At 40.5% G+C, this 13,262-nt stretch overlaps 1 protein-coding gene across 15 annotated transcripts in view; it reads left to right on the top strand.

The window, feature by feature from the left end:
• BBX (BBX high mobility group box domain containing) overlaps positions 1-13,262 on the top strand; it is a 215,088-nt gene that overhangs the window by 46,054 nt on the left and 155,772 nt on the right. For 7 of the 15 annotated variants that reach the window (XM_061628125.1, XM_061628127.1, XM_061628128.1 and 4 more), the window contains one exon: positions 5,808-5,859. The exons of the other annotated variants lie outside the window; for them this stretch is intronic. In XM_061628125.1, the coding sequence (XP_061484109.1) occupies positions 5,857-5,859 (3 nt within the window). In that variant the 5' untranslated portion in view covers positions 5,808-5,856. The remainder of the gene's footprint in view (positions 1-5,807; positions 5,860-13,262) is intronic. 15 annotated transcript variants of the gene reach the window in all.

The raw sequence follows: 13,262 nt of genomic DNA, 5'->3' as shown, positions 1-13,262 counted from the left end.
GTAGGTGCTGTCACACTAAAGGTCCATTTCCTATATTGTGCAGAACGAACCCCCTGATAAGATGGTATCTGCAGGAGGCCCTCACCTGCAGAGCGCAGTGATCGACTGGGTATATAAGGGGTAAGACAGTCTTTCAGGTATCCTGGTCCCGAGCTGCATAGGGCTTTGTACACCAAAACTAGAACCTTGAACTATTGTTATAGTTCTCTTTGTCCCTGCATATTAGTCGCTGTATTGTTGCATTTAGGATTCTGACTGTGTTTCTATCTCCTTTTGTTTTTGCTTTTCTTCTCTCTTTAACCACTTTAAGAGTTTCTTCAGTCGTCCATTGAGTTCTTTCTCTCTTTTTAACTAGAGATATTGTCTATTTGCATTCTTCCCTGATAATATCTCTGACTTCACTCCAAAGTTCTTCTGGTTCTCTGTCAACTAAGTTTAAAGCCTCAAATTTGTTCCTTATTTGATCTTCATATTATTCTGGGATGTTATTTAAATTGTATTTGGCATTATGATTGCTTTGTTCTTCAGCTTTACTCTGATTTTCAATACGACCAGTTCATGATCTGTACTGCAGTCTGCTCCTGGTCTTGTTTTTGCAGAAAGTGTGGAAATTCTCCATCATCTGCTATCAATTATATACTCAATTTGATACCTATATTGACCATTTGGTGATGTCCACGTATACAGATGTCTTTTTGGTTTCTCAAATAATGTGTTCACAAGAAGCAAATTACTGGCTTCACAAAATTCAATATGTCTTTCTCCTACTTCATTTCTATCCCCTGAGCCCTATTTTTCCACAATTCCTAGTTCTTCTGTGTTCCCTACTTTTGCATTCCAGTCCCCCATGATTATCAATCAGCACATCTTGTTTTGGTGTGTGATCAGTTTTTTCCAGTACTTCTGCATAAAATCTCTCCAATTCCTCCTCTTCTGTGTTTGCCGTTGGAGCGTAGACTTGGATGATAGTTATGTTAATAGCTTTCCCATTTCTCATTGATATCACTTGCTCAGACCTTGAATTATAGCTCCTAATTGCACTTGCTACATCACTTATCACTATTAAAGCATCCCCATTTCTTCTTAATTTCTCATTTCCTGCATAAAATATTTTGTAGTTGCTTGATTGAAAATGTCCATCCATTCCAATCCATTTTAGTTTACTCACACCAAGTTGATACGTTGCACTTCCTGCTTGACACTTTCTAACTTTTATTGGTTCATGCTTTTCACATTCCATGTTCCTATTGTATGTGTCATACAACTCCAGACTCTCCTATTGCATCTGTGTGCATCAGCCTCTGGGCTTCCTTTCAGCTTTGACCCAGCTGCATCATTAGTCATAGCGCTACTTGTACTTGTCCTTTGTTCTCACCAGTAGCTCGGTGAGTGCCTTCTGACCTGGGGGTCTCATCTTGCAGCACTATCTTGTGTTGCATTTTGGATACTCTGTTCATAGGGTTTTCGTGGTAAGAGGTATACAGAGATGGGTTACCATTGCCTTCCTCTGAGATTGGATGCCTCTTAGTCTGGTGTCTCAGCTTTGACCATTCCACCTTGGGTGCCCCTACTAGGAGTCTAGTCTCTTGGTCTAGACTCCTGACGGCATTGCTCTCAGCTTCTTCAACACTCTCAAACCCCCTCGGCATGTTAAGATGTACATTCTAAAGGGTTTTTTTGGGATTATGTTGATTTTATTCTGTTTGTTAGCCACCTTGAGTTTATTTGGAGATTAGTCTGGATAGAAAATTTTACAGTAAATAAAATTCACAGGTCAATTTACTATCTTATCAAGTACAAATTTGAATTGACTAGTGAGATCATCTAAGGTAAATGTTTATTCAGGTGGAAGAAACCTCAAGTGAAATTATTCTCTAAAGGTGAAATGACCTGATTTTTAACTGGAAGCCAGAGCTAATAAACGATTACACAGCATTATTCTGGTTTCTGTTTTATTTCTAAGTAAGAAAAATAAAGTGGCCACGTTGTTCAGGAGACACCTGTAAACCATGATAGAAAGAAAAATATAGATAATGCTATACTGAATAAGGTCCTGACTTGAGTATAAAGATTGGGCCTGTTTCCAAGGTGGGTAGAAACTGCTAATTTAGAAAATAACAATCTGGAAACAATTGGGAGCAGGAAGGAGGGCAACAGGCAATCTGGGAATGACCTGAAAATATTCTATAATTCACCCACCATGTTTTTGTGCAGCCAGTTAACTCTCTTTGCCTTCCCTACCCTTGCATATCTTACCACATAATACTTTTCTGTTGAGAAGAAATATAACTGAAAATTCTCCGCTAAAACTTCCAGCAGCTTTCCTGACCTTCTGTGGTAAATCAAATTGCAAGGGGCTTTTTGATTGTACAGAGTAAGATTAAAACTGAATTTTCAAAATTGCACTTTAATTCATTGTGAAGTATTGTATTCTGAAGCTTCTAATGTAAGAAAGCACATTATTGTTTCTCATATGGCTTACAACAGTAGTGGCCAGTGTCGTGGGGTAGAGTACAGAGCCACCCTCTCGATGCTGGCTTCACTACAGCTTACCTGCACAGCAGGAAGTTTGGGGCTACATGGACACACCGGAAGAGCCAATTGGGCGTTCCTGTAGGTGAGTCCACACAGCCCTGATGTTGCCACAGCCTTTCCTGCTCTGACAGTGTTGAGGTAAACTGGTGTAGCCACAATGCTGTCAGGATGGTGGCTCCATGGCTCTGCCTCATCACACTGAGAAACTACACCTGAATGTCTGAAGCATGTTCAAATCTCAGGTAAAAGTCACAAGAATGTCCTCGCTCTCTGTGTTCTATGTAGCTATAAACAATTTTTTAGATTTTCTGATTATGTAGGAAGTTCTAACACATGTCTGTATGTGTGGCAGGATCTCCAGAGGTGGAGTCTTGTCACATCTGTCTAAGTTCAAATTCATAGTTCCCAAACTGTGGTCCATGGACCACCACTGCTCTGTGAGTTTAATTCAGGTGGTCCATGGCATGTCTGTGAATTTGAACTTAGAATTTGAATTCTATAGGATTCCAATTGTAATAAAATAATAAACAATATAAGAAATAAAATAAGCAATACAAATATTACTAAAGATATCTAGGATCACATAGTACAATTGCTACAACAGGCAGAAAAATCATTAAATGGTCTGCCAAGACCCTCATCAATTTTGAAGTGGTCTGTGGGGAAAAAAGTTTGGAAACCGCTAGTCTAGACCCAATAGATTATGTACTGTATGTGCTTCACTTGCTGTACCTGCTCACCTGAGCAATCTCCATACCTTTTGGCTTTTTCCAATTTAATCTATCTTGCGGCCTGTGACCCCACATTTGCCAAAAAAGAAAAAAAAAAACCTTCTAAGATACCTTACATTCTAGAAGCACAATAGATTGTGGAATGTCAATATAGCCTGTAATGTTCACCCATAACTGAATGCATATTTAGCTAATCTAATTAAAAAAGTAATGACAACAAAAATCTTCTCTGTGTTATACCAACATTTAAAGTGCATCTAGTAGGAACATGGGAGAGGGCCTTTTCAGTAACTGTGCCCAGGCTCCAGAACTTCCTGTGTAGGAAGGCCCATCAAGCTGCTCTCTGACTGGCATTCCACCAATGTGTGAAGTCCTGACTTTGACCTCCTGAGGTTTTTGTTGTTTTACCCGGCTGCCCTGTCTACTGTTCTTGGTTTTTAAGCTGGCAGCTACTTTTATTGCCTCTTTGTATACTTAATATGTTTTTTTTAATTGTGTGTGCTACAATCTTGTTTCATTGTAGTTGCCTACCTTGGGCATCTGGTATGGAAAGATGTGAGATTGATTTTTAAATAAATAAATGTAATTGTTTTAGCATGTGCAATACTAAAACTGTACACCTGTCCCTGGGTTGATAAATCTGCCAACAAATAGTACTTCAATATATCTGAACTAGCTTTAGGTTTCAGGGACCACATCCAGTCCCTCACCACTGCTGGGCATCAGTAGCATCTGATAAATACATGGGATTGGGCAAACTGACAAAACTTCAGCCCAACTCTTAGGATAACTTAACCCAGTGCCCTCTAACTGAGTTAGGTGTAGTTGGTTTGTGTTTGCTAGAATTTGTTGCTTGCAAGAAATGACCGTAGTTAGTAAGAATCTACTATGAAAGCAACCAGGGCTATAATATAGTTTCCTTTAAACCAAAATGCATCCTTCTAAGGGGAAAATCCCCTTTTTTTCTTTAATTTCTTTCAAGTAAAAATTGAAATTGTAGATGGATTATCTTGTTGTGTTCCTTGTAATTAATGGGCTGGCAATAGAAGCCTTGTGGACTTCACTTTAGCTGAGAAAACAGAATGCCTCAAAGAAGGAAAGACCAAAAAGTCTTGAAAAATGTTTGAAAATATCACTGGATGCGTGCCATTCTTATATGTTTGTTCAGTGTTGAAAATAGTTAAATTTGACTATTTGACTTAGACTGTGTCAGTATTATTGTGGTGTGCACTGGTGAAATTGATGAATATTCTTATTGCAGTTAGGATAATTTAGCAACATAAATATTATCATGTGATGATATCCAACTAAGTCATTCTCGGAGTAGACTCATTGAAATCAATAGAACTATCATTAGAAGGTAAAATGATGAAACTGAGGTTGTTATACTTTGGATACATAAGAAGAAGACATGATTCACTAGGAAAGACAATAATGCTGGGAAAAACAAGGGAATAGAAAAAGAGGAAGACCAGATGAGATGGATTGATTCCATAAAGGAAGCCACAGACCTGAACTTATAACATCTGAACAGGGTGGTTTATAACAGATGCTATTGGAAGTCACTGATTCATAGGGTCGCCATAAGTCATAATCTACTTGAAGGCATATAACAACAACAACAAAATAACTTAAGTCTGTTGGGTTCAATAAGTCCTCTGAATATATCTTAGTGGATATCACCTTCTGTGTTGGTACATTTTTCTACATATAATCTATATGCAGGGCAGGCGCCAAAGGGTGGCCTGGTTGAGCCCTGGCCGAAGGCCCTGTGGCCCACATGGGACCCTGAAGGATGGGGGAGTAGCACTCTGCTTGTTAGGGTGGGGGAGTAGCTCTCCCCTTCTGCAATCTGTGGCAGACAGGGAGGAAGCTTTCAGAACGCTCAACCTACCTCTCTCTCCTGTCTTCTGGCAACCAAGATGGCAGTGGATGCTTTTTCAAGAGGCTGATCTTGGTTAATGGCAGGCATGTGCACGCGTGTGTGTAGCGTACAGCGCATGGGTGCCATCAACCAAGATGGCAGCAGGGAAATCAGCCCCTTAGAGAAGTGCGCGCAGCAACAGAAGACGAGAGGTAGGTGAAACAGGCAGGAGCTGCACGCCCAGGGCAAGCTAGTGCCCAAGGGCCCAGTCATGCATGATGCCGGCCCTGTCTGTATGTTGTGTCTTCACATTTTAAATAATTATTTATTTATTAAATACTATTTATTGCATTACATTTTGTGTAACATGCCAAAAAAAAACCCAAAATCCTCCATATATATTTCAAAAGTAAGCTGTGTTTAAGAGGCCACATTTACAAGTGACTTCTAATAAACAAATCTTTCACTGGTATGATTAAAAGCAACCATGGCTACTGTCGACTGAATTTCAATTTTTTTAACATAATTTTATATTGTGTACATTATTTCCGTATAGAAATAAATGTTAAAGGATAATTTGAATCAATAGTGTGTTAGGAATTTCTAATTTTAAAATGAGATTTTAGTGAAAACGCAGACAAATTACTGACTTTTGAATATATTTTTGCAAATTTTAGGAGGCGAAATTAAGGATGGGTAGACAGGTTCTGCGAATCTGGTGAGGTGATGGTAAGTGATAAATTGATATGATAGTGAGGAATTGGTTGTATCTAATAAACAGGTTTGTAGGGACTAATGAAAAATAATTTCATACTTACTAATATGCCTGTGTTTCTACTTTTGGCTCCCTGCCCTCATGCCAACCTCAAATCCTCCATAACTGTTTGCATAAGGGGCTTCTTGTGTGGGGGAGCATGAGAGTGGGAGGGGGACCTGCAGCTGCTGTGATTCATCAGTTTGGAACACCTCATAGAGATCCCACTTTACCTCAGGCAAGCACTCCGAAGCACCCTCGTCAGTTCAAAATTCATCTGAATCCCTGAACATCCCTAGTATACACACAAATGGGTATACAGTCAAATATACTCTGCTTAGATGTTCTGTACATGGCTATTATAGGACTGGTGCAGATGTAACATCTGTGATACTCTTAACTATATTTAGCAGAGAAATAGTGACTACCAAGGTCACTGGATGAGCAGGAAATTCATATAGGATCTTGCAAGACAATACTCTCTCTTCCCCCACCCCAAACAGTGAAAACCTAAATATTTTTAGTAACTGGCAAAACTAGCTCATATAATTAAGAGCATCACATCTTTTATTATCAAGTATAATTCAAACTTTTATTTATTTTATCAAAATGTACATGAAGAAAATGTAACCTTATGATTCTTAATTTGTGCTCTTTAATAGGGCCCTACATTAAAAATAAATATTACTTGGGCTGCAATCCTGTGATCACTTACCTGGGAGTAAGCCCTGTCGATCGCATTGTCTTAGTACACTATTTAAACAGGGATGGCCAAGTGGTGGTCCACGAAGCTGAAATTGCTTTCTGGAAAGCAGTGTCATCTGACCCCCAAGCCTGACTGCCTTAACAAATTTTTAATGAAGAGTTGATGATAACTCCTTGTTGGGTTGTACATGGAATTTTTAGGCTGTGCTTGAGAGTCTCTTAGATATGGTGTCTTTATTACAGAACTTTTGAAGACTCTGGTTTAGACCTGACAACATGTGAAGGGGATGGTTCTTTGGCAAAAAAATAAAACTTTGGCCCCTGTATTTCTGCTTGAAACACAAAGGATGTAGAAGTTGTTAATTTCTAATTTTAAAACATAACTCTCAGTTGTTTTATTTTTAAATGGTAGGCTTGCCAATTCCAGTTGCCCAAATCTGAGAAGCCTAATTTGCATGCTATGCAGATTGTTTTCTAATAATGCACATTTTTTCTGATTTTGCATGATATTTTAAAAAAGGTTTTAAACATGAACAGGTACAACTTATCTGCAACAGGGCAATGGAGCACAAGGCTTCTACATGCAACAGAGCACTGGATTTGGACTGAGGAGAATCAGAGGACAATTTAAATAGGTTGACTTGTACCGCACCCTGAGGAGTGATTTGTAGCAAGGATTTTTGGTTGTAAATCCAAATCATCCTGATTTCTACCCTGCAATATTAGCAGTGTGCTACACTGCAGACCTGTTGTAAGCCTCTCTCCCTGCCACAGCCTTCTGCTCCCAACCTGCAATATGGGCACGATGGACTATACTGGTGTTGATTATTCTCAGAGCAGTTTTTAAATGTTTAAAAAGTATTTTAAAAATCAGTTTCCACATAAAGCAAGACCTGAGTTAGAAAGAGAATGAAGTCATGTTATTGCTGCCACTTTTTGTTTGGTAAGGGGGCATGTTGCTGATCAGTAATAGGTATGCTAAAATCCTTGGTTTCTTCACTGTTTTATATAAGGAGCTGTCACGTTCACTAGAGGGGTGGGGGAAATTAGCTTTAAAAGAAACCAGGAAGTTCCATCTCCAGGCAACTGAAATGTGGCACTGGATGCTATTCAGTATTTGTCCTGTTCAGAGTAGACCCACTGAAGTTAATAGACATGACTAACTTAGGCTCATTAATTTCAGTGGGTCCACTCTGAGTAGGACTTAGTTGAATAAAACATCATTTATTGCTTCCCTTGCTATGTCATTGGTTACCACAACAAAATTTCCCACTCAGGCATGAAGCCCAGTGGGTGACCTTGAGCCTGTGACTGTCTCTCGGCCTAAGCTACCTCACTGGGTTGTTGTGAGGAGAAACATGGACACCACCCTGAGCTCCTTGAAGGAAAGGTAGAATATAGATGTAATAAAAATTAGAAAAGATGGGAGAGGGCTTTTATTACAAACGACCTGGGAGACCAGGGTTCGAATCCCCACATAGCCATGAAACTCACTGGGTGACTGTTGGCCAGTCACTGTCTCTCAGCCTCAGAGGAAGACAATGGTAAACCCCCTCTGAATACCTTTTGCCATGAAAACCCTATTCATAGGGTCGCCCTAAGTCGGAATCAGCTAATTTATTTATTAAATTTATTAGTTGCCCATCTGGCTGGTTATCCAGACACTGTAGGCGATGTACAAAATAAAACGTACAAATACTTTAAACATTAAACATTTAGGGGGCAGGAATACACTTGTGGGAACTTCATGTTCAGAGGAGAGATCAATTATATGCCTTCAAGTATGTAAGCGTTTACTGCTTAAAGAAAACTATATAAATTCTGCACAAAATGCAAGCCCCTACCCAAAACCTCACAATACAGGAATGAGAGAACAGAAAAGGCAGGCATGTGTACAGCGGGCTGCCAGGGCCTTGATACGCCTTCCAAGTTTCGCTGGCACCTACAAGAGACTGCAAGAACAAGGAGCTTGTCATACACCTTGCAGGGGTTCTCAAGTGGTTTTGCAGGCATCCACTGTTGGTTTACCAAGCTGTAAACTAGGATGAACCCTTGGCCATTTTTAATGTAGAGATCTCGCATAGAAGCAAACTGTTCCATTTCTGCGGTATCCAAGATTTCAAGTACTGATGGTGAACAGTCTACTTCAATCTCCTTCCGGTAGAAGTCTTCGATGGTGGGGTCGTACTTTTCAATGAATGTCCCAGTGACAAACTGCATGGTCAAGGCTGACTTACCCCCCCCACTCCCTAAAACCACAACTTTGTACTCCCTCATGGGCAGGGACTTTCCCTCTGCACAGCATAAAACAGGAATGCTGCAAACTGGGGAGCAGCCGGCAGGCATGGAGGAGGGCAAGAGGGCACAGAAGACTAGAAAAAAAGAAATGGCCACCCTCCCCCACGCAAGAAAGAGGTTGACTTGGGGTGTGTGTGAGGGGATGGAGTGCAAGCAACAGACGGGAGAGAGAAGACTGGTAAGGTTGGGCTGTTTCTGAAAAAAGAAAAAAACCTTTCGGCAGATTTGCTACACACCTTACGGGAGGGGAAACTCTTTTGCTTGCTTTTGAGGGCCTCAGAGTTAGCTGCAAGCTTTGCCTGGGGTGGGGGCTGAGGCACACGCATGTAAGTTTTTTGGGGGGGAACAGAGAAAAGGAAGCAGCAGGAGTTGACTAGGCGTGTGGGAGTGTCTCAGCTGCCTGTGGAGCAAGAGACTGGGTCCCTCGCCAGAGTTGTTAAGAGCGGCCCAAGGTGTACTTTGGGGAGGGTGAGGAGGACCGGGGAGGGCAGGCGGGCTGATGTGGAGCCCTGGCCGAAGCCGGCACTTTAACCGAGTAGGGCGTGGGTGTTGGGGGGTGTTCAGGCTCTATGGGGGGTCAGGGGCATCCAGGGAGGAGGCGCAGAGGCCACTGGGGGGGGATGGCTGGTCGAAGGCAGTCCATTTTTCAATGGGCTAAATGGGCACCAGCTGATGTGGCTAGTATCTGACTAAATAAAACCAAGCCAACTGGACCATGTGACACACATTATTAATCGTGAAGAAAATTGTTAATGAGACAATATTTTATTTTTGTTTTTACACATTCTCATAATAGAAACATCTTAAATCTTCTCTGATACATACCAGAATAAATTATGAGAAACCCTACATCAGGTGAACTAGAATCAGGATTTCATTTATAGTAATAGCGGAGTTTCAGTATTGTTACTCATATCTCCGTAGAAGCTGGATTGGTTGTGTGAGTAAGGGAACCTTTCTAGCTTCAAAGTTTCATGGAATTTCTCACACTTGCATTGAGTTACAAGGTTTGCAATACAATAGTCCATTTTTCCACCAGGTGATCTCTGATATTTTAAGGTATGTAGTTCAGGATGGTACTAGGCAATCTTCATAAGAGTTTTGATGGATAGTATAGAGCTAAATGATAATGCTGGGAAAAATAGGAGTAGAAAAAGAGGAAGGCCAAACAAGAGATGGATTCCCTAAAGGAAGCTACAGACCTGAACAGGATCTGAACAGGGTGGTTCATGACAGATGCTCTTGGAGGTCATTGATTCATAGGGTCGCCATAAGTTGTAATCGACTTGAAGGCACGTAACAACAACAATAGAGCTAAAACCACTGTGATACCACGATGAGCTTTTCAATTTCAAAAATGATTTTATTCTATACTAAAGGTTTTTAGAAGTGCTTTGGTTTATCTTGAACTACTTGCCCCTTGGCCTGTCCCCTGACCTTATCAGCTGCTTTTTTTGTGCTTAAAGTTTCACTCCCGGACTTGCCTATACAACTTGTTGAAGACACAAGGGACAAATAAGACATGTTAAATATTTATCTTCTCCATTTACATCAATTAGACTTAATTGAGTATTGAGTAAAAGTATTAAGGAATATTATTCTCAAACTAAAAATGTTAACCAAATTACCAAGTAAGAAATATTGAGGTCCTGAGCCACATAAGGCTTTCACTTTGAATTGGGCCTGGAAACTAATCAGTTGTTGTAATTGTTATGTGCCTCCAAGTCGACTACAACCTTACGGCAACCCTATGAATCAGTGACGTCCAAGAGCATCTGTCATAAACCGCTCTGTTCAGATCTTGTAAGTTCAGGTCTGTGACTTCCTTTATGGAATCAATCCATCTCTTTTTTGGCCTTCCTCTTTTTCTACTCCCTTCTATTTTTCCCAGCATTATTATTTTTTCTAATGAATCGTGTCTTCTCATGATGTGTCCAAAGTATGATAACTTCAGTTTCATCATTTTAGCTTGTAGTGATAGTTCTGGTTTAATTTGTTCTAACACCCAATTATTTGTCTTTTTCGCAGTCCATGGTATGCGCAAAGCTCTTCTCCAACACCACATTTCAAATGAGTTGATTTTTCTCTTATCTGCCTTTTTTCAATTTTTTCACTAACTAATCAGTAGGCAGTGCAGTTGTGTGCCAGAATTGGTGTTATAGGTATGGACCTACTTACCCTAGTCAGAAACATAACTGCCAAATTCTGTATTACCTTCAAAGACAGCCCCTCCTGTAGCACATTACAGTAGCCTAATCAACAGAAGATAAGGGGTGCAGCTGGGCTACTAGTCAAAGCTGATGGAACCAAGGCCACTTGAGCCTCAAGCAACAGTAATGGATCCAGGAGTACCCAAGCTACATACTTGGTCCTTCAGAGGGAATGTAACCCCATCCAGAGCAGGCCATAACCTGTCCATCCAATCTTAAAAAACACCCACTAACAGTGCCTCAGTTTGGTCTGGATAAAGCTTCAGTTTATTGGCTCTCATCCAGTCCATTACTGAGGCAAGACACAGTTAGCACATCCACTGCCACATCTGCAGATGTTAAGGAGAAGTGTCATCAGCATATTGCTGACAAATGTGCTGCTTTGATATGCTGATTTCTGCTCTAGGAATTCCATACTTTGGTGGTGCCAAAGCTTATCTGTCTGTGTGGACTTCTGGTCTCACAGACTGGCATAGCTACCATACATATTGAAAGCATGCTTCTCTCAGTAATGCATATCATTTTACTAACATCCCCACCAGGATCAGGAGGACATGCTAAATGGAGTGGTGGAGCTGGAGCCGTAGCCGTACAAAGAATGTCTGTCGAGTCAGAAGTGGGGGGTAGGCAGATTGCTGCACCTGGACTCAATGCCATCATTGGCTTGAGGTGGCTTCGTATTCCTTCCCCCTCACCCTGGTTTCAGCACTGGAAATATGCCCACATATTCGGCAAGCAGAAGAGGAACCTCCGTACCAGCAGAGTGATGTTGTCTTCTGTCTGCCGGCAGAGGCTGGCAGGACTGGGTGAAAGGACACCTCTGCTCAGTCAAACCACCAGCCTGGTGCAAGGGAAACTTGCCTTGTGCTGCTAAAATCAGAACTATTTTGACTTATGTAGGCTGCCACCAGCTTATTTGGGAGACACCACCATTGAATTTAGCGGGACTCAGGAAGTAAACATGCATAGGATCAGGCTGCACAATACTTTCTGTTCAATCCACATATTAGTTCAATCAGAATATTTTTTATCTACAGCACTTCCGGTAGTTTAAGAACGAATAAATCAAAGCATTCTCTCTCTAAATAGCCAGATCACGGCCTGTATTTCTTGCCTTACATTTAGGAAAAAATAATGTTCTCAGAGCCCAGAAAAATGTTCTTTCTGTGCCCTCTAATTAATTTTTTTAAGCACCTCTCAACGATATGTCTCATGAAGCACCTTCTTGTGTAATTCAGCCAGACTTCTATTGTCTAAATTTAGCTGATCCAAAACAACTGATCATCCAATTTTATTACCTAACTCCCATATAGCCAATTGTCAAGAAAACCCCTGTACAAATAGCTCTTTTATCTAAATTATGGATTCCTTTTTTGTGTGAGCCATCCTGGCCCTACTTACCCACTTTTCCACAGTCTCATTTGGCTAATTGAGGCCATACTGCACTGCAAAAGATACTGTTATTTATAACCGGGCTTTTTAAAAACAATATATGGTCAGATTTTACCCTTATAGAATCTACTCTTGGCTCATTTTGTTATGTGCAGTAATATTATATTTTTGAAGGCCAAAATGTTTTTTGAAGGCTAAAAATACAATATTACAAAACTAGATGCATACTTTGGAGAGACGTAAAAATAATTCAAAGTGGTGTTATTAATTGAAGAAATGCAAGCTGATGCCCAAGGCTGTAAATTGAAGTGGCTCAGATAAATTTGTATGCAGATTAACAAGGGATTCTGCAAGACAAAATTGAGCAAACTTATTTTGGGTATCTGATGCATCCAGATATAATTTCCAGTTAGTACATAAAACGTGATAGGAGTTTTCAGGCCATCCTGGCATCAGTGTTTGTGAGATCAGAGCTATCCTCATGGCCGACTTCAAATGTTACTCATAGAAAATGTCTCAGTGGAGAACATATCTTGAACTGCAGTTGTAAATAGTGACTTATGGAAAACTTTGCCATGAATCTGTGCTTAGCTGTGGGGCTTGCTGGCTGGCCTTGGGGAAGTCACTTGTCTCTTTTACATAGTGGTTGTAAAGTTCTTGGAGGAAGGGCAGGATATCAAAGTAATAAATAAATGTTTTTATTTATTACTGTTTCCAAAATAAGATATGTAAGGGCATGCCCTAAGCTTTTGTACATGGGGCTGCCCCTGAAG

This window comes from Rhineura floridana, chromosome 5, assembly GCF_030035675.1.
Source record: "Rhineura floridana isolate rRhiFlo1 chromosome 5, rRhiFlo1.hap2, whole genome shotgun sequence".
NCBI lineage: Eukaryota > Metazoa > Chordata > Lepidosauria > Squamata > Rhineuridae > Rhineura > Rhineura floridana.
Note: the sequence above shows the minus strand (reverse complement) of the source record. Positions and strands in the feature narration are given on the sequence as shown.